The sequence below is a fragment of the Geotrypetes seraphini genome, chromosome 1, assembly GCF_902459505.1.
Source record: "Geotrypetes seraphini chromosome 1, aGeoSer1.1, whole genome shotgun sequence".
In the NCBI taxonomy this organism is placed as follows: Eukaryota; Metazoa; Chordata; class Amphibia; order Gymnophiona; family Dermophiidae; genus Geotrypetes; species Geotrypetes seraphini.
In genome coordinates, this window is record NC_047084.1 from 449983244 (window position 1) to 450004781 (window position 21538).

General features: G+C 46.6%; 2 protein-coding genes across 3 annotated transcripts in view; one reads left to right on the forward strand and one right to left on the reverse strand.

Annotated features, from left to right (window-relative positions):
- PNCK (pregnancy up-regulated nonubiquitous CaM kinase) overlaps positions 1 to 21538 on the forward strand; it is a 267950-nt gene that overhangs the window by 31722 nt on the left and 214690 nt on the right. The window lies entirely within an intron of this gene.
- The window catches only part of SLC6A8 (solute carrier family 6 member 8), a 141314-nt gene that overhangs the window by 24541 nt on the left and 95235 nt on the right, over positions 1 to 21538 (reverse strand). For both annotated transcript variants that reach the window (XM_033920998.1, XM_033921006.1), the window contains exons 7-10: positions 8560 to 8684; positions 7827 to 7939; positions 5711 to 5848; positions 5193 to 5295 (exon numbers count right to left, since the gene is read on the reverse strand). In XM_033920998.1, the coding sequence (XP_033776889.1) occupies positions 5193 to 5295; positions 5711 to 5848; positions 7827 to 7939; positions 8560 to 8684 (479 nt within the window). The remainder of the gene's footprint in view (positions 1 to 5192; positions 5296 to 5710; positions 5849 to 7826; positions 7940 to 8559; positions 8685 to 21538) is intronic.

Consider the following 21538-nt stretch of genomic DNA (forward strand, 5'->3'; position numbering starts at 1 on the left):
TTATCCAGCCTTGCGGCTTGGGTGGCTAGGAGGCCGTCGTGTAGTTTTTTTCTTTTTACTTCTTTGATTGGGGGGGGTATGAATGGGGAGTGTGTTTTTCTGTGTCTGGTAGTGGGTGCTTGGATGAGGCGATTGTTCAGGTATGATGGGCTGTCTCCGTGTAGGGTTTTAAATAGTATGCAGTAGAATTTGAATTGTATTCTTTCTTGGATTGGAAGCCAATGTGAGTTGATGAAGGCTTCAGTGATGTGGTCGTGTTTTCTCAATGAGTAGATGAGTCTCAAAGCTGTATTTTGGATTGTTTGGAGTTGTTTAATCGTGGTTACAGGGCAGGGAAGGAAGAGGATGTTGCAGTAGTCCAATATACCTAGTATTAGTGATTGTACTATAAGTTGGAATTGTGTTCTTTCAAAGAATTTTCGGACTTGTCTCAGATTTCTCATGACAGCGAATGATAAATGATAAACGATGGATTAGTCTGCCCCTGACTCTACCCTGGTATAGTCACTACTTATACTATATATTCAGCAGTGCTCCTTAAATGGGCAGCGCCCCTGAATATACATATTACATTAAATGCTGGGGGCTGGTGTTTAATCCTTTAATTGGCAGATGGTGAAATGGCTGCTTTACATAAATTGATGTTGGAACGAGAGCAATAGTGCCAAGTAACAGGCATTTGGAGATGCAGATCTCCCATAAGAGCATAGAAGACACATGTTGCCAAATAAAGGGTTAAACAGTAGCCACTCTGGCTAAAAATTGGATCTTGTGTTTTCAGCTGAAAAATTTAGGGACCTGAACATTATGCTCTTATATTTAGAATTGCCATTTGTTTTCTTTGATTTAGGAGCCCAAATGGAAGTTGCAAATCATTTTGTAAGGAAAGTAAGTAAAAGTAAGAGGAAAAGAAGACCGCTTTGGTTCTTAAAAGTAGTAGCTGAGAAAATAAGGAAAAATAAATTAGCTTTCATAAAATACAAATGATCGCAGAAAGAAAAAGACAGGCAAAAATATTTGGAAAAGTTAAAAAAGGTTGGTCGAGTAGTCAGGAAAGCAAAGATGAACACAGAAGAAAAAATAGCTGACAGGGTAAAACGGGGGGAACAAGACATTTTTAGATATATTATTGATAGGAGGAAATGCAAAAGTGACATTGTGAGACTCAAAGGTGAATGGGAGAAATATGTAGAAGCTGAGAAAGATAAGGCTGAACTGAAAAACAAATATTTCTGTTCTGTGTTCACATCTGAAGTGCCGGAAGCGGGACCACAGAAGCCAAAAGCTCATAGAGCTAGAGGTGTGGTAGACCCTGATCGATTTTCAAAGGATTGTGTTTGTGAGGAGCTAGCTGAACTAAAGGTGAAAAAAGCAATGATGCCAGATGATGTACATCTGAGCAACTGAAGGAACTTGGGGAAGTTCTGGCGGCTACTTCTGGTGGCTCTGCTGACTGACCTTTTCAATGCTTCTCTAGAGTCAGGAGAGGTATTGGAGGACTGGAGAAGGGTGAATGTGATCTCTGGATCCATTTTTTCCAAATTCTTTATTACTTTACCTTAATATTAAAATGATCGCTCCCATTTTCCTCTTGTTTTTAACCTTAATTGTACTCTTTTTTTCTTTTAAAATTGTATTTTTCCCTAATATCCTATTGTTTTCATATAAGTTATGTCTTGTCACTAATAAGTATGTTGATTGTTCCCCTTTTTAATTTTTTAATTGCCAAACGCTTAGAATTTGTGATTAGTGTTTTATCAAATTTTAATAAAACTTGAAACTCTCTCACAATAGTGGAAGTAAGGAAGAAGTAGGCCCATAAGTCTGATTTCTGTGGTAAGTAAATGAATGGAAATGCTTTTAAAGCAGAGAATAGTGAAGTTTCTGGAATCCAATGGATTACAGGACCTAAGGCAACATGAATTCACTATGCTGTACACGTACTCTTGGGGGTACACAGGTCGCTTGTTGGGTGTACGCGGTATGGTCACCGAGGAGAATATTCCCTGCCCACCAGTCTGTCGAAGCCAAGCTGCCGCTGTCAGGGACAGACACATGAGATTTCCTAGGGAGAGGAGGAATTAGTGGATGCTGCGGATGGGCAAACTGGATGGGCCATTTGTCCTTTATTTGCCATCATGTTTCTATGTAATATGTTTCTGTACCTTAAATCTGCCCTTGTTACCACTCACATTTTAGGCTCCTATATTTAGACACCTCATAAAACTATGAGCATTAATTTAGATACTCAGCCCTAGTAAATGTTCAAAAGAGGCCAATTTATAAGCATAACTTTGAAATTTAGGAGCCTAAACCCTTTAAATTATGGTTCACCATGTCCACAGAAACTCCTTTAGTTATGTGTTCAGAGCAGAACTAGGATATTTCCCTCTACTACTCATCATAGAAAAAGAATATTCAAAATCTAGTGTCACCTCAGTAACAGCAATGTGAACCACCTTGATTACTATGCACTCTGAAGTAATGCATAACCCTGTATAAAACACACTCAGTACCTATGCAATAATTGGCAACACTGCCACAGGATTCAATCTCCACCAGTCCTGTCTATGAAAGTCAACAGTGCAAATATTACGCTGGGCTGCAGAATACCAATAAACCTCCGATTGGGAGGTACAAGAGACTCTTACCACACAGACAGACTCTTACTAAGTAAGTGACCATAAATTAGAACTATCCACACAAGAACTGAACTGGAAACCTCAAGAAGCCAGACTCTGGGTGTAAAGCAATATCAGCAAAACAGAAATGCATTTCCTTCTTGTACACTATCTCGGGGTTCAGAAAACCTTTAAGAGCATTTCTGTACCAAGACAGGGAGCCAACCTGGAAGTAACTGAAATGGTAATTGCAAAAGCCCGTTTCTAAACTGTCTAATGCAATTCCTGGGACATAACAGTGACCCATAGATGACCAACTTAAACTTATATCTATGTATTTGAAACTATGACCTAATTGTATTAATAGTTGTACTGATCTACCTGTACTAGCAACCCTATTGAGTGTCTGTGTCAATCTGTCCATTGTAACTTCCTGGGTAACTGACCCAACCTCTTGTAATGTAATCCGACCTTGAACTGAAAAGGTAAAGTCGGAATAGAAAACCTGATAAAAATAACATAACATACAGTGCAAAGGGGTCAATATGAAAACATGGGAGGGAGGCTGGCAAACTCCCATGGTTGGCGCTGAGCCTGTTTATTCAATGCTAGGCTGCTTCTGGTGACTGGCATTGAATATCTGGTCTATTTTTGGCCAGCTCAAACTTAGCCAGGTAAGTCGATTTTAAGTGCTGACTGGTTAACTTATAGCACTAAAGATTGACCAGCTATTTGGGTAGCCCCATTTGGCTGCTGAACTTGGCTGGTCAGCGTTTAAAATTGGTGACTATTGCATGATATAGCTGGCTAAGTTTTAGCTGCTAATATTCAGCAGGAGATAGCCGGCTCTCTCCTGGTGAATATTAGCACTTAGCCAGCTAAATGCTATTTAACCGGCCAAGGGATGTGGGGGGGTGGGGGGAAGACTCACCGCCCTGGTAACCATCTTCACAGGGGGTGCTGGCACCTCTCATCCTTTCTGCCCCCCTCCTCCCCCCCCCCGCCATGTACCTCTTTAAATGTTCACCAGCGCAAACAGCATCGCCTTATTTGCTGCTGGCACTGGCCTTAGCTCCCTGGTCACAGGACTAGGATATGATGTCAGAAGGGAGCTGAGGCCTGCGCGAGTAGGAGGTGGAAGATGCTGCAGCCAGGAGCTGTTTCCAGATGGGGCTGAATAGTGCTGAATATTGGACAGAAAGATATAAGGAAATGCACGTTTCCCAGATCTGACAGAGAAAAAAAAAAGATTTCTCAGAAAAGAATCAGCAGTACAAAGATCTGCGGGACCAGGATGTGACATCAGAAGGGAGACGAGGCCGGAACGCTGCTCGCACCGGCAAACATTTCAAGCGTTATGCGGGGACAGGTGCTCAAGTGGTGAGGGGCGAGGGGGCAAACGGCACAGCGGGGAAGAGCAGGGGGCACATGGCACCACCGGAGCCTACCTCTAGTCGCCACTTTATAGAATTGTCATCTATCTTATAAGGGTTATAGAACGCAACTGCAAGTGGGGGGTACATGTGAGTAGAGCATGGGCCAGTTATGCATGCCCTTGCATATATTAAGATGTAGCTCTGCAGACCTAAATGTAAGGCATGCTGATGCTGGGTTATGCTGGATTCTATAATGTCCAGATGCTACTATAGTGTGTAGTATTGGAGTGCCTAAAAAAAAAAAAAGAGGTGCCCACTTATAGAATATTAATTTGGTAACACACGTACAAATGATCTTGCCAATAAAGTTGGTTGAATGCAGAGAGAGAGAGAGAGAAAGGTGAGCTGCCTGGTAGATCAGTGGCAGTGCTGTCTGGAAGGCCTGGTTTTGATTCCCAGGCCAGGCATCTGTTCCCTTTTGCTGGTCATGGCTGGGGACAACGCTTAGTCTGTGGGGAGGGAGGTGGGCGTTCTGGACATGGTGCAACAGCAATATCTAGTGGACTATGATGGTAGGAACTCTGGTCTGTAACTCTTGGTCAAGGAGTTGCTGGGTTGAGTTGGGAGAGGGACAGAGAATAGGGGAAAACTCCTGTGAAGATATTGTAGCTCAGAAGGGTCTGGTTCTCGTTCATCTAAAAGACCAAAGGGTATGAGGAAATCATGGGCTAAATAAGAGACATGACCAGCTGCATGTATGAAAGAGTCTTGAATAAACATGGCTGCTTCTAAGTATTGCAGGGGAATACCATAAATACATTTTAACTGATATGCATGTGAATTAAACTCTAGTTACTATAGAATAGATTTTTTTTATTTCAAAACTATTAAACATTCTAATATGTTTTTTCACTGCTATCTTGGTGTGGGCTGGCAAATGTTAACCATGGTATTCCAGAATGCAATGGGAAGGGCATGATGAAGACCATATTTACTCCAAACTTTGCCAGCATGCACAATGTTGTCCCACCAGTCCAGAAAAAGTGAGCATTCATAGTGCTATAGCAATGAGAGATAAGCAGACTGGTATCACTCAAATATGGAAAATTCCCCATGCAGATCCCAGGTGTTCTGGAGTCATAAACACTCATCTCTGTAGAGTTTGAGAATTGCAGAAGTGCTAGAGAGAACTCACCGTACACCCACGCAATGACCATGCACTCCCAGAAGGCCTGCCACAGCAAAGTCATCCCACTGGCTGAGTAATAGTCAAAGAGGTGGAAGACGTATATTCCACCCTGTATGAGCAGAAAATGAGAAATAAGAACAAAAAATCACAAAACATCTAGACAGCCCCAACACTGAGGCAGAAACTTGAACAGAGAGCTTCAGAGACCTTCTGGTCTCGGAGATAAGATAGCTCCACCCAGTTTATAAGAAGGGGAGCACATCCTACTGGCTATGTACCATAATTTCAACTGCAGTTCATGCTTTTTGCCACTAGAGTACATTTATCATACTACTGGAGTCTATGAGCTCATCAGAATTACTAATACTGAAGGACAAATTCTAGGTGCAAATAGAAACTGCTGACACTGTTTTAATCAGCAGCTTGAGGGCACTCAACATAAGCTTAAGGAGGTTCAACCCTTCGGTCCCTGCCCCTCCTATCACTGAAGCAACAGGTCAGAAATACCACTTGCTAACCCATACCTCAGTGAGCATGGACAGATCGATGAGGAACATGATGAGACAGACAATGGCCACTCCAATTTCCCGCTGGAATCGGAAATAGAATTTCCTGGGTATCAGATCAAGGATAGCCGTGATGAAGCCTTCCACTCCCACAAACTGTGAGAAGAAACAGAGACAGGCAGATGGTTAACAGACCAGGGAATCTCAAACTGTCTGTAAAGTTTCCCCACCAAATACATTGTCATCTAGCTTTTGCTACATCAACTGTACTGCAATGTTTAATTTTCACTGAAAGGTTGATGGTTGGTCCAGGTCCTTCAGGAGCAGAGTGATCATGTGGTTTTTATTCCCCATTCCCCAGATGTCACATGGATTTGTAATTCTAATTTTTCTGAGGAAAACTAGATATTAGGGCTGCCTAATGTTTCTAGTCACTTGCATAAACACTATTCTGGATCTGTTCCATTTTCTATGTGGAACTGTAGCTCTGTTCTTCTCGGGGAATTCCATTTCCAATCATGCAATGGGCTAAAACCAGGGCCGAACCAGCCTTTTTGGACTGATTTACCTTAGTATGCAAACTTTCTACAAACCAGATTGTCAGGACCTAACAGGCAACAGTGTGAATGGAAAGGCCAGGCCCAGGGCAGGGTTGAGCAAAGATCAGGAACCGAGTGGCAGTAAACACAGCACAGGCCCACTAAAAACTCTTGAACAGAACTGGTAAGGAGTGGTCTGTCTGGGTTTCCTTATATACTGCCATTGATAAGGCACACCTCTTCTTGGTTGAATGGGCTCCTCTAGGGGTGGGCTGCTTCTTCTCTTACACATGGTCACATTTTCTCAAACTGAGGTTGTACTTAAGCAGCTTCTGTGGCTCAGCTGCAAATCTCCTATCACTAGTTCAAGAGCCCACAGATTCAGTTCCCAGCAAACCCTTTTAAATATATATATATCAAGGTTTTCCAAACTTGTCCACAACTAGTGGGGGTTTTCAGGTTATCCAACGTGAAAATACATGAAATAAATCTGCAGACTCAGCATATGTACACTGATCTCATCCATATTAATTGTGGATATCCTGACTGGCTGTGGGAAGCCATGCAGAATAGCTAAATTACCCGGTGCCAGGAGAGGGGATTTTAGGTAGCCCTGGATTACTGATAGCCCCACTGTGATGTACTATGGGACCTGCCGAGCTAGATACAACTACCGTGTTTCTCCCAAAATAAGACAGTGTCTTATATTCATTTGGGGCCCAAGAAAAAGCACTAGGTCTTATTTTCGGGTAGGTCTTATTTTTTTCATGTACATGATCATCTCTCCCTTCCTCTCCTTCACCCCAATTCTTCCTCTTTCTTTTCCCCCATATGTGCGACATCATTCCTCCCCTCTCATCTATCCCCTTGTACCTTCCCTCTGCAGCATCTTTCTATCCCTCCATCCCTCCCTTCCCCCTATGCAGCAGAACCTTTGCCCAGCTTCCATCCTTCCCTCCCTCCCATCCCTTGTGCTGAACCCTTGAGCACCCATCGTACAGCCAAACCCCCGCTGATCCTCCATCCTTCCCTCCCAACCAATCCCCGCTGACTGTGACCATAAATACCTTCTGGCAGAGGAGCGTTGGGCCAGCAGCACTCACAGGCTGCTTCACAGCCTTCTCATGGGGCCTTCTGTGTAGTAATGATGTCATCAGTACACAGAAGGCCCCAATGAGAAGGCCGTGAAGCAGCCTATGAGTGCTGCTGGCCCGACGCTCCTCTGCCGGAAGGTATTTATGATTGCGGTTGGCGGGGATTGTTTGGGAGGGAAGGATGGAGGGTCAGGGGTGGTTCGGCGGTTCGGCTGAGCAGCGGGGCGGGGGGAAGTGCGGCTGCCTACGACTAGGGCTTATTTTCGAGGGTAGGGCTTATATTAAGACTTACCCTGAAAATCATGCTAGGGCTTATTTTCGGGGTTGGGCTTATTTTCAGGGAAACATGGTACCATATTGCTTTGGGATGCAAGTTCAAAATCAGAACTGGTCCAAAAGTCACCTTCTTGGAACTGAACAGTTCTGCAGTTGGAACCAAGATCATTTTGTCCTACAAAAATTGATCTGGGGACAAGGGAGCAGCCATTATGTGTGACCCACCTGGCTATCAAGTCCAAGTGTTAGCAGCATGAAGAAGAAGAGAGCTGCCCAGAGGGGAGCCACTGGCATCAGGCTGACAGCCCTTGGATATGCAATGAATGCCAAACCAGGACCTACAATAAGAAAAACTATCAGTACAAATACCAAGACTTGTCAGTGAGAGCAAGAGAGACCCACATCCTTGTTAAACTAACCCTCACCCACTGAACTTTTCTGCAGCAAAGATGTCCATGACAAGTCATCCTTTGGGTAATTCCTTTAGCATTAACTTCAGAAGAAGGGAATCTTGGGGGGCCTTAAAACCTATCACAAGGGTTCTCAGCCCAGCCTACAGGACACAGCTAGGTAGTCAGATTTTCAGGATATCTGCAATGATTATGCATGAGATTAATTTGCATACAATGGAGGCAGTGCATGCAGATTTATCTCATGCAAATTCATTGTGGGAATAGGTGTATCCCAAGGACTGGATTGAGAACCTCTGGTCTATCACCTTCTTTGGCTTACCGTTGTGATGGTCAAACACATAGTTTTGCAACCTGGGTGATAAAGCCCAGAGGTGGTCAACTAGCAGATCTAATTAAGGCACTCTTCCATAAAATAATTAAAAAAAAAAAAAAATCAAACAACTTTCCTGCCTTCTGAGGATCATTGGTTGATACAGAACTGTATAGCGGGAAGAAATCGGCCCTACGTACAGAGGTAACCATGTCTTTGCAGACCAGTCACCTACCAGATTCTGCCACCTTGGAGATGTCCACTCCTTGCTCTGCAGCCATGAATCCCAAGATAGAAAAGACCACAAACCCGGCAAAGAAACTAGTTCCACTGTTGATCAGTGCCAGGATAAAAGCATCCCTAGAGGAGACAAAGCACATATCAGCAAACAATGTCCCAAAACTACAATTATTTATTTCTGTATGGATTTAAGGAATTCCTCAAAGAAACCATGTTCCCAAAGCTTTGCAAAAATGGGGGAAACTGCGCTTTTAACATGATGGAAAGTTGAAAGGAGGGGGTGGGTAGCAGAAATGTGAGGAAAGCCACTTGACTAGCAAAGAGGTGGGTCACGGTGCCTGGAATGGCCAACAGGTGGGATGGGAGCAACAAAATCAGTGAATGAATTCATAGATGCATGCGACTGAGACAGAGGGTGGTGGTGTCTGCTGAGCAAGAAAGATGATGGTGACAAGGTAGGCAGGGAACAACTGGGGATACTGGGTGAGATAAGAACTGTTTATCTGCTGGCATTTGCCATGTGTTAAGTCTTAACTAGTTGAACTCTGCTCAGAGACATGAAGGCAATATGTTTCGCCTCACCAACCATCATTGCAGTGTTTATATTTTCACTGCAATGATTGGTTGGTGAGGCGAAACATATTGCCTTCATGTCTCTGAGCAGAGTTCAACTAATTAAGACTTAACACTTGTGGAATCATTTTTGAAAATATTATTTATGTACATTTCTCATGCAGTGACTTTTTTGTATACAACTAACTTTATTTAGTCACTCAACAGTAACATTATTTGATTTTGTTACCCCTTCAGTATTTTTTGACTGGGCATTTGCCATGTGGCAAAAGTGCCTATTGAAGCAACTGGTTGGCAGAGAGGAAGCCTGGAATGCTAGTGACAAATATCCAGGACAGTAGCTTTTGTACCAAAGGGGGACAGTTTGGAAAATCTTGACCTATCCCCTTTATGATGGGTGCAACTCCTGGGATCTCTGCAGGTAATTTGTTCTCCTATGAAATTTTGACCTTATGGTTCTCAGTTGGGATAATATGTAGAAATAAAACAAAACAAAAATAACTAAGGTGATACTTTTTTTTACTGGACAAACTAGGACAAGGAGGCTTTAATTAGCTTTTGAAGGAAATACTTCTTCTTTCAGATCAGGGATAAGGAAACCAGTACCCCACTGGAGGCAGCTGATGCCAGGCTCACATATTAATTCTCTGTTTATCCAACACAGCTTGGAATTTGGCAAGCATATCAATAAACACTTTAGTCCTGGTGCCTCACTCATGTTGATTTCACAATCTCTCATCTTTCTCAAAGGCTCCTAAAAAGAGGGGAGAAGGAATAGGAATGCTCTGGTGTCTCTGACTCTAAATTCTTATCCTCAACTGCCGGCTGGCTACTCAAATGTAGAGGGGTGAGGAAAGGGATGAAGAGGGAGCCACTCGAGCAGAGAAGCTGTCTCTCTCTGCTACAGTTTGTCTGTGTTGTATCGACCCTCTGTCTTTTTTGGCGGAGTAACATAGCACTATGCCATTTGGGGTTCTGAATTCAAATCCAAGCTCTGCTACATTAACTGGGTGACCTTGAGTTTAGGGTTACCATATGGCTCCAGAAAGAAGAAGGACAGATCGAGACATCTGGGTTTTATTTATTTAATTTTCTATACCATTCTCCTAGGGAAGCTCAAAACAGTGTATATGAATTTATTCAGGTACACAAGTATTTTTCCCCGTCTGTACTGGTGGGCAATGGGAAGATTAAAGGGCAAATTCTATAAGAAGCGCCCAAATGTTAGGCGCTGATATAGGCACTGTTCAGCGCGATTCAAGTAAAATCGGGTGCTGTTTAATGAATCACACCGAGTGGCACCTATTTCACAGGCGCCCAATAAATAGGCCAGTTCTAGGCACAACTAAAAATTAGGCACCTATGTGAGCGCTTAAGCGAAGCGATTCTGCAACAAGGTGCCTGACACGTAGCCACGCCCACGCCCAACATGCATAGCGCCTATTTTTTTTGAAGGCCACCTAAATTTTAGAGGCGCCTTGTTGCAGAATCGCGCATTCTTGATAGGCGCCTACGTTTCAACTATTGCCGATTAAAAAGCTTAATTGAGCTTGTTAATCAATTTAGATGGGCGCCTATCTAGTTGGATGCCTACCATTAGGTGCTGGTTATAGAATTTGGGCCTAAGTGACTTGCCCAGGGTCACAAGGAGCAGTATGGGTTTGAACCCCCAATCTCAGGATGCGATGGCTGTAGCTTTAACCACCACACCACACTCTCCCCCTGAAAGTAATGGAAGTAAGGAGAACAGACAAACCAAAACTGCAGATATGTACAACGATGTAGGCGAATTTTATTGTGACAAGCAAACTATATATTAAAACCTGTTTGGTTTTATATTATCTTTTTCAATATTTGTTGTGACATATGTTTTTTCCTTTATCTACCATGGACCCCTGATGAAGGTTGTCCGAAACACGGACCGTGTTGGGTCCCCCGTTTGGTAAAAAGGTTTTAATATATAGTTTGCTTGTCACAATAAAATTCGCCTACATCGTTGTACATATCTGCAGTTTTGGTTTGTTTGTTCCTGGCTGTTTTTTTTTTACTGCAGACAAGGTTGGACCTCCCTTCTTTTAGTAAGGAGAACAGATACATCTGGGCATTACTTCCATTGAAAGCAGTGGAATTGAAACTCAGATGTCTTGATCCATCCTCCTTTTTCTGGAACCATATGGTAACCCTACTTGAGCTAGCCACATCACTTTCCATACTTCCTACCTTTTCTTGCCCTCTCCCCTTTCTCTTGCTCCGTTTTTCTCATTCTGTTTTCATTATATATTAGAGCTATCTTATATCCGAGCCAATAAAAAAAATAGAGATAGAGCTAGAGATAGAAAGATACATAGATGCATTTTTTTAAACTGACTCAGATATGTGGGAGAGTGTGGGGGGAGAAAAGGGAGTGGAGGTGGGGTGGGGGTTTGGCTTGTGGGAAGTTTACGGTTCCTTGGTTATACCTGCTGAGGTGGAAAGCTATGAGTTAAGGCCTGCCACCAAGTATTTACCCTTTATTTTTGTATCCTATTTTGCACATTGTTCTGACATTTTGAATATTGTCTATATTGGATATTATGTATTTTTTTTGTATAATCTCAAGAAAACATTTGAAACATAAACTGGTTTTTGAGGGGGTGCTGAAAAGTTCTCAGCCCAACCAAACTTCCTAAATTCTGAGCGTTATTTTGCCACCGTAGCTGAAAAGAGTGTGTTATCTTATTTCGTTAAGTGCCAATTTGCAGAAATTAAATTCTGCATTTGACATTGTTTCGTATCATTGATTGAACCATATCCATGTCATTCTCTTCTTGGTTGGGCTGAGAACTTTTCAGCATCCCTTCATAGTTACTGTAAAAGTCGGTTCTAATATAAACCAAACAACAAAAAGAGGGACTGGAGATGTCAAATCCAACTCATTGTCTTTTATTAATGGTTAATACCATGAAACAATGCTAAAATCCTAATAATGCTAAAATAGAAACAAAACAATATAAACCAACCAGCTCAGCTGACAAGAGTGGGTGTGGCAGTATTGAAGTCCACCTTGGCAGGACTGTGAATTATTCTTCTGCCTGGGCTAGACAGACAGTACCATCTCTATCTTCCTTCCCAAGCCCAGGCAGGATATGGCCCTCTCTTCCTCTGATAATTTGTTTAGGGCACAAACGTGAGACTAATAGTAAATATATTGCAAATACGTTTTATCATATACAGTTATAAGCAGGGATTCATCCAGACCAAAAATACAAAGATATAGCTGACAAACTGAAAATCAAAAAGATGAAAAAGATGAAAAGGAGAAAAATAAACCTCAATTGAGGGCGGTTGGGACTACACAAGTACCCAATCATCCACTCATCATCACGGGTCTATAAAAAACTCCAAAACATGTATAAATAATCAATTCTCACGTCTTTCATTCATACAAAATCTTCTTTTTGTTATTTTTCACAGTCTTTTTTTATGTGTGATTTCAATATAACTGTCAAGCAGTAAAAGGCCCGAATCCCAAACTTAACCACATTACTTGGCGAGGACTACAGCTGAATATCATACATATAAGCAGTTTTTAGAGATATGAAGCATATATCTGGAATCGTGAAAAAATACACTCATCTGAAATCGAGGATTTTCACCAAGGGCTTCCAACTCAAGATCCCGACAGAAAAGACTTTCTGTTTCGCCCGGCAAGGGCTACTTCAGGGGAAGAATGCCAACTCGAATATCTCTCTGCTTCTAATTATTTGCTGGAAGTAAAGCCGACTCCTCTCAAGATGGTGTATTTTTTCACGATTCCAGATATATGCTTCATATCTCTAAAAACTGCTTATATGTATGATATTCAGCTGTAGTCCTCGCCAAGTAATGTGGTTAAGTTTGGGATTCGGGCCTCTCTTCCTCTGCCCAGGTGGGACACTGCTGTCTTTCATGCACCAGGGAAAACAGATGCCACTGCCTCTCCTCTATCTCCCTCTCTCCCCCATCAGTCAAGGTTGAACATATAAGAACAGAGATGAGGTGGAATTATGGTTACCAGATGTCCGGGAAAACCCGAGCATGTCCTCTTTTTAGAGGACTGTCAGGGTTCCCGAATGGACTTCCTAAAACCCGGCAGGTTTTAGAAAGCCCCGACAAGCTCCGGCCGCATCGGTAGGGCCTCTGAGCATGTGCAGATGATGTCACACACATCCACGCATACCCGAGGACCTCGAGACGTGGGCGGAGCTCGTTGGGGAAGAAGATGAAACTTTGAGGGGGGCGGGGCTGGGGTAAGCGTTGAGGCAGAATGGGGCGGAGCTGGAGGTGGAACAAGGCAGGGATGGGGTGGAATAGGGCGGGGCCATGCATCCGGGTTGTGAGGCTCCAAATATGGTAACCCTGGGTAGAATATTCAATTTCTAAAAATCTCTTGTCTTTTATTCTATACAGTGTGTATAGAATGGGCAATTTTCAAAAGAACTTTCTGTGGGGAAATGGGCACTTGCCTGTGGGCAATCCACTCTGAAAGTTGCCGTGAGCCCTCTCAGAAAACTATGCACTCTGGCAACAAAGAGCCAGATTCTGTGAAGGATAACTACATTAGGTGTCCTTATCAAAGACGCTTAGCGATGCTTAACTTTGAAATCCGTGCACAACTTTTTTTTAATTGGCTTAATTGGTGTGGTAATTGACCACGCCAGTTTTCATCCAATCAAAAAAAAAAAAAATTAACAATTAAAGAGTTTGGCACCGAACTCTTAGGATGCCTAGCAATACCTAACTTAAGTGCACCTAAAGCACAGTTACTTACCGTAACAGGTGTTATCCAGGGACAGCAGGCAGATATTCTCACATGTGGGTGACGTCATCTACGGAGCCCCAGCGCGGACAGCTTTTCAAGCAAACTTGATTGAAGTTTCAAGTTTGCACACTGCACCACGCATGTGCATGCCTTCTTGCCCACTAGAGGGCGCATCCCCACCTCGTGGTCCTCAGTTCCATAGCCAGCAAAGAAGCCATCCCTGGGGAGGAGGGCTGGTTGTGAGAATATCTGCCTGCTGTCCCTGGATAACACCTGTTACGGTAAGTAACTGTGCTTTATCCCAGGACAAGCAGGCAGCATATTCTCACATGTGGGTGACCTCCAAGCCAACCAAAAAAGGGCAGGTGGGAGGATGGCAATTTAGGAAAAACAGGTTATGCAAAACCGACTGGCCAAACCGGCCGTCGCTCCTGGACAACGTATCCAGACAGTAGTGGGAGGTGAAAGTATGAACCGAAGACCAAGTGGCAGCCTTGCAGATGTCCTCCACTGGAGTAGACCGGAGGAAAGCAACAGAAGCTGCCATTGCTCGGACCTTATGTCCCGTGACCCGACCATGCAGCGCGAGACCAGCCTGAGCGTAGCAAAAAGAAATACAAGCAGCCAACCAGTTAGACAAGGTGCGCTTGGAAACAGGACGTCCTAACCGATTAGGGTTGAAGGACAAAAATAATTGAGGAACTTTCCGATGAGACTGAGTGCGTTGAAGATAAAAAGCCAATGCCCTCTTACAGTCAAGCGTGTGAAGCGCCACCTCACCAGGATGCGAGTGGGGCTTCGGAAAGAACACCGGAAGAACAATGGACTGATTGAGGTGGAAATCAGACACAACCTTCGGCAAAAATTTAAGATGGGTGCGAAGGACCACCTTGTCATGATGAAACACAGTAAAAGGTGGGTCCGCAACCAAAGCCTGCAACTCACTAACCCGCCTAGCTGAGGTGAGTGCAATCAGAAAAATCACCTTCCAAGTAAGAAACTTAAGATGAGATTTGTCAATAGGCTCAAAAGGAGGCTTCATCAGCTGAGCCAAAACCACATTAAGATCCCAAACTACAGGAGGCGGTTTCAGAGGGGGATGAATATTCACCAGACTCCGCATGAAACGAGTCACCAGAGGATGAAGAGAGAGAGACCGACCCTCAAGATGCCGATGGAAAGCAGCAACAGCACTAAGATGCACTCGAATGGAAGTCGTCTTCAGCCCAGACTTGGACAAATGCAACAAATATTCCAGAACCGAAGACACCGGAGCCGAACTTGGATCCAAATGGTGCGAGGAACACCAGGATGAAAACCTGGTCCACTTCTGGGAATAACAAAGCCGAGTCGAGACCTTGTGCGAGGCTTCCAAAACCTCCCTAACCGACTGAGAAACCGAAACCAAAGTCAAGGGGAAAGGAACCAAGCCGTCAGATGTAAGGACTGAAGATTGGGATGCAACAGCGAACCCCGACTCTGAGACACCAGAGAGGGAAAGACAGGCAGAAGCAGAGGCTCCCTGACACTGAGTTGAAGGAGTGGGGAGAACCAGTGCTGACGAGGCCAACGAGGCACAATGAGAATCATCGTGGCTCCTGACGATTTGAGATGAACCAACGTCCTCAAGATCAGAGGGAAAGGAGGAAACGCATAAAGGAACCTCCCTCCCCAGTCGAGAAGAAAGGCATCGGCCTCGAGACGGTCCGGGGAGTACATCCGAGAACAATATAGGGGCAGTTTGTGAGTCTCCGGGGAGGCAAACAGATCCACCTGAGGAGTCCCCCAGCGGTCGAAGACCTCGTGCAGAACTCGGGAGTTTAACGACCACTCGTGCGGCTGTAGAAGACGACTGAGTTTGTCGGCCAGACAATTCTTCTCTCCCTGAATGTAAACCGCCCGCAGGAAGATGTTTTGGGAAACCGCCCATTCCCAAAGGCGCAGGGCTTCCTGGCACAGGGACCAAGAGCCCGTCCCCCCTTGCTTGTTCACATAGTACATTGCCACTTGGTTGTCCGTCCGCACGAGGACTACCTGATCATGCAGCAGGTGGCAGAACGCTCGAGCTACCAGAAAAATGGCACGAAACTCCAACACATTGATGTGACAAAGACGGTCCTCCACTGACCATAGACCTTGAGTCCGCAGACCGTCGAGATGAGCCCCCCACGCGTACTCCGACGAGTCCGTGGTCAGGACCTTGCGATGCGGAGGGACGAGAAAGAGCAAACCCCCGGAAAGATTGGAAGAGTTGGTCCACCAACGGAGCGAGCGTCTCAAGGAAGGAGTCACTGCTACAGGAGAGGAGAGCGGGTCGTGGTCCTGACGCCATTGGGAGGCCAAGGTCCACTGAGGAAGCCTCAGGTGCAAGCGGGCGAACGGTGTGACATGCACCGTCGACGCCATATGGCCGAGTAGAACCATCAGACGTTGTGCCGACACCGAAGTCTGCAGTGAAATCTGGGAACTCAGGCGCAGCAGGGTCTCCAACCGCGAGGCGGGAGAAACGCCCGTAAGCGAACCGTGTCCAGCACGGCCCCGATAAACTGAAGGGATTGAGCCGGGCACAACTGAGACTTGGGAAAGTTCACTTCGAACCCCAGACGTTGAAGGAAGATGATAGTCTGTCGGGTCGCTGAGATAACCCCCTCCCTGGAAGGGGCCTTGATCAGCCAATCGTCCAGGTAGGGAAAGACCTGCAGACCCTGAGACCGCAGGGCCACTGCGACAACTACCATACACTTCGTGAAGACTCGAGGGGACGAAGCCAGCCCAAAGGGGAGGACCCGATACTGAAGGTGCAACTCTCCCACCTGGAATCGGAGAAACTTGCAGAAGGTGGGATGCACCGGAACATGGGTGTAAGCCTCCTTCAGGTCCAGGGAGCACATCCAGTCCCCTGCTTCCAACAGCGGGTACAGGACCGGAAGCAACAACATACGGAACTTCTCTCTGACCAGGAACTTGTTGAGCTTCCAGAGGTCCAAAATGGGGCGCAAGTCCCCGGTCTTCTTTGGAACCAAAAATAACGAGAGTAAACCCCCCCGTCCTCGTTGTTTGGGGGGTACCGGCTCCACCGCCCGAAGTCTCAACAAGGCCCTGGCCTCCGAAAGGAGGAGAGGGAGCTGGTGTCGATTGGAAGGAGCCGCATCTGGCGGGTTTTCCGGTGGCGGTGTCAAGAAGTTGAGAGAGTAGCCCTCCGAGATGACACGGAGGACCCAAGCGTCTGAAGTTATCCGAGCCCAGACTGAATGAAAGGCTCGCAATCGGCCCCCGATGGGCAGCGGGCTCGGCGTCAGTGCGGAGGGGGCCAGCCCCCATCCGCACAGCACGTCAAAAAGACGGCGCGGGCTTAGACGCCCCTTGCGTCTGAGGCTTCTGGTTGGGCGCTCTGCTCTGCTGAGGGGGACGCCGAGGTGGAGGCCTGGAGGCCGGCGTCGACTTTTGTGGGTAGCGGCGTGGTGGCGGTCTGAACGGTTTCAGCGTCGCCACCCGGGGTTTGGGACGGACCAAAGAGGCGATGGAGCGCTCATGTTCCGACAGGCGTTTGGTCGCCGCCTCAAGAGATTCATCAAACAATTCAGATCCTACACACGGCAAATTGGCCAGGCGCTCCTGCAAATTCGGGTCCATATCAACCGTGCGGAGCCACGCGAGACGGCGCATGGCCACCGCAAAGGCAGCGACCCGGGAAGACAACTCAAAGGCGTCGTACACAGCATGGAACAGGTACAGACGCAGTTGAGACAAGGAGTCCATAAACTTGCCAAAGTCCCGTTTATGGGAATCCGGCATGACCCCGTGAAAACGGGGCATCTCCTTCACCATGTGCCGCAAATAGGATGAAAAGGTGAAGGCATAATTAAGGACCCTGGTTGCCATCATCGAGTTGTGGTAGAGGCGACGACCAAATTTGTCCAGGGTCCGCCCCTCCCGCCCAGGCGGGACCGCTGCAGAGTCCCGAGAAGGCTGCGATTTTTTCAACGCCGACTCGACCAACAAAGATTGGTGAGACAACTGCGCCTTCTCAAACCCCTTACAGGGGACCGTACGGTATTTCGACTCCATTTTGGAAGGAACCGCCGTGACGGTCAGAGGGGAGTCCAAGTTCTTGAGAAACGTCTGGTGAAGCACCTTGTTCAAAGGCAGATGCGGAGACTCTCGCGGAGGAGAAGGCAGATCTTGTTCCTCCAAAAATTCCTTAGTGTATTGAGAGCCCGACAAAAGGTCGAGGTCCAATGCCCTCCCCATGTCCAAAACAAATCTCGAAAAGGATGAGGGCCTGGAAGGCGGGGAAGGAGAGCGAGAGGCCCGCTCCGCCAAAAAGGAAGGAGAAGCCTCCCGGGAATACCGGGGTCTACCAGTGCCAGACTCCGAGCCCCAGGAAGCCAAACCCAAGGACTTGGTTGGGGTCGGAGACCTCCGATGCCCCGAGGACCCCCTGAGAGAAGTCCCCGGGGTACGAGGCACCGAGGCAAGCTCCCTCCCCTTCGGCGAGGGGTCCCTCGATAACCCCCCCTCGGAAGAACGGAACAGCCTCGGATTATCGAGACGGAGCTCCGAGACGCGCAGGGTCTCCGTCCGGGTCGTCGAGGAGCGACCGCGTCGTCGAGGAGAGCCCAGATGGCGATTGGGCTTCCTCGCCCGATGCTTCGCCCGAGGCCGACCTGAGGGCGATGAGCCCCGGGAGGACCTTGAAGAGGAGGAGGTGGAGGAAATCCGGCAAACCCTACGCACCTTGTCCCGAGGCCGCACACTCTGCTCAGGCTGGTCTACTACCGAGGTCGAGGGCAAGGACGGGTTCGAGGCCGGGGCTACCCCGGGGGTCGAGGCCCGGGCCGAGACTGGGGCCACCGAGACCGAGGCCGCCGAGGCCGAAGCCGTCGAGGCGGCAGCCGGCTGCAGATGCGCGAGGGCGCCGGACAGCTCCGAGGCAATAAGCGCCCGGAGCAAGTCCTGGAATACAGGCACGGCAAACATGGACGGTAAGTCCGGGGCCGGGGGGTGCTCCCTCGAGGGCGACCTCGGTCTCGAGTATTCCCGCGGGGCACCCGCCTTCGACGCTCGGGGCGGGGCCGAGGACGACCCACCCGCCCCCGTCGAAGAGCCCGAGGATGGTTTCTTGGACGACCCTGGAACAGAAGAAGGAAGTGAGGACTTACCCACCGTCGACTTCGGGGTCGAGGATGCCGGCTTCGACGAGGCAGGCTGACGTGGCGAGGTCGAGGGAGTCAAGGCCGAGGTCAAGGCCAGGGCCGAAGCCAAGGCCGACATCGAGGCCTTCCCCGCCGCGGAGTCCACAGCAAAGAGCTCTGCCATTCGAGCGCGACAGCGGCGGAGAGCTCTCGGCTGAAAAGTAGAGCACCGAGTGCAGGAATCTGTTGGATGCTCGGGACCCAGGCAAAGCAAGCACCACCGGTGGGGATCGGTTATGGAAAGCAACCGATCACACCGGGTGCACTTTTTAAAGCCCGTCAATAATAATAATAATAATAATAATATTTTATTTTGTATACCGCCATACCCAGGGAGTTCAAGGCGGTTCACAACAGATAGATGAATTACATACAGTGCGATTAGAAAAAGAGGAAATATAACAAAGCAATCGTAGGGTCAAACTCGTTTACAATAACAATTTAGGTGAGGGAAGGGCCAAATACGGGGTACATACAGAGTGTGCTGTAGTAGGATACAATTAAGTTTAAGAGAGGGGGGGAACCAAGCATATTAGCTGGGAAAAAAAGGGGGGGCGGAAAAAAGAGGATGAGGAGAGGGGGGTGAGATGGGGGAAGGGGGCGTTAAGGGATAGGTCTGTTGCAAAGAAGGGACGGGACATGAATCAAAAATAAAGCACAGCGACCGAGAAAAAACAATCAGTCGCGGTGGCAGAAGGCCAAAATGCACGGAGCACAAAACGAACAGGGCTTCTGGCTCCGCGGAAAAAACAGAACTGAGGACCACGAGGTGGGGATGCGCCCTCTAGTGGGCAAGAAGGCATGCACATGCGTGGTGCAGCATAGCAAACTTGAAACTTCAATCAAGTTTGCTTGAAAAGCTGTCCGCGCTGGGGCTCCGTAGATGACGTCACCCACATGTGAGAATATGCTGCCTGCTTGTCCTGGGATAATGATGCCTATCTGAAAAGTAGGTGTGGTTAGGAACAAAGAATAGGCATGGTTGACTTAGGCATCCAAGTTAGGCACCAGTAAATTAAGCCAAGTAAAACCTAGTCTAATATACTGGCGCCTACCTCCAGGACGTCTAAGCATGCGTAGTCCCCACTAGGCAGGATTCTATAATTGATGCCTAGCTAGGCAGTGTTTATAGAATCCAACACAAAGTGCGTACTTCGTCCCATGGGGAAAGGGCCAATGTGGACGAGTGGAAATACGTGAAGGAACTTCATTTTGAAATCCCTGTGCCAGTTTACATCTGCAAAGTATGAAGGGGGAAATCATCAGGGAGCTTCCCTTTCAAAATCTTTTTGCAGACACATGAGGAACAAGCACTTGGGGAGGGGGGTGGGCTAAGCAGGAAGGCTAAAAATACCCTTCTGCTACTCATTAGATTTTAAAGGGAAGTTGAAGGAACAGTCATTAGGTCTCCATGTACCTTCTACGGTGACGAGTCAAAAGCGCGCCGACAACCGAGTGCAGACAACTGAGCGCAGGGCTTAATCGCGCCAAAGAAAAACCGTATTTTAAAAGGCTCTGAAGAATGTGTGGGGGGAACCCCCCCACTCTACAAAATAGGGATTGCGCTGCCTCACGCTGCCATGTTGGGGGGGGTGTGGGGGGTGTAACCCCCCACATTATACTGAAAAATTAACTTTTTCCCTAAAAACAGGGAAAAAGTTAAGTTTCCAGTATAATGAGGGGGTTACAACCCCCAAACCCCCCACAACGCCAGCACGATCTCTATTAAGTAAAGTGGGGGGGTTCCCCACCAACACCCCCCGTTGGAGCCCTTTAAAATACGGTTTTTCTTCGGCGCGATTAAGTCCTGCGCTCAGTTGTCTGCGCGCCTTTGTCCTCGCGCACTTTAGACTATGAACCACCTTCTACACAGGACAAATTTCAACACCATTTACCTGGGTAAGATGACCCAACTGAAAATAACCCTCCACAAATATATTTAAAATGTATACTTTAAGTTGTAGGAGAAAGGGGCTGTTTCTGGGGATGTGTTTAGTTTTGTGGATGAAAACAATGTACATACGTTCAAATTTTCAATTATAGGTATGTTGTTTTGCATCCTCCCCATTTCACAAATATCACAGGTAGGTACTTTTAGTATGTGTACTTGATTCTTGTTATTTTTTCAAACAGAAACAGTGCAGGTAGGAACTGTATGAAATGTGGGTGACACATGCCTGCTAGAACCTCCTGCATGGTTGCGTCTATGAGGATGGTTTGAAAAGTTTGGTAAAAAAATCAAGTTAAACAAATATTTTTTTAAAAACCAACAGTTATATTCCTCAACATAGTCTCCATCAAGGACTATACACTTAGTCCAGTGAGTTTCCAGTTTTTCCATCCTGTTGGAAAAATATGTTTTTTATCAAATTTTTAAAAATATTTGTTTAACTTGATTTTTTACCAAACTTTTCAAACCACCCTCA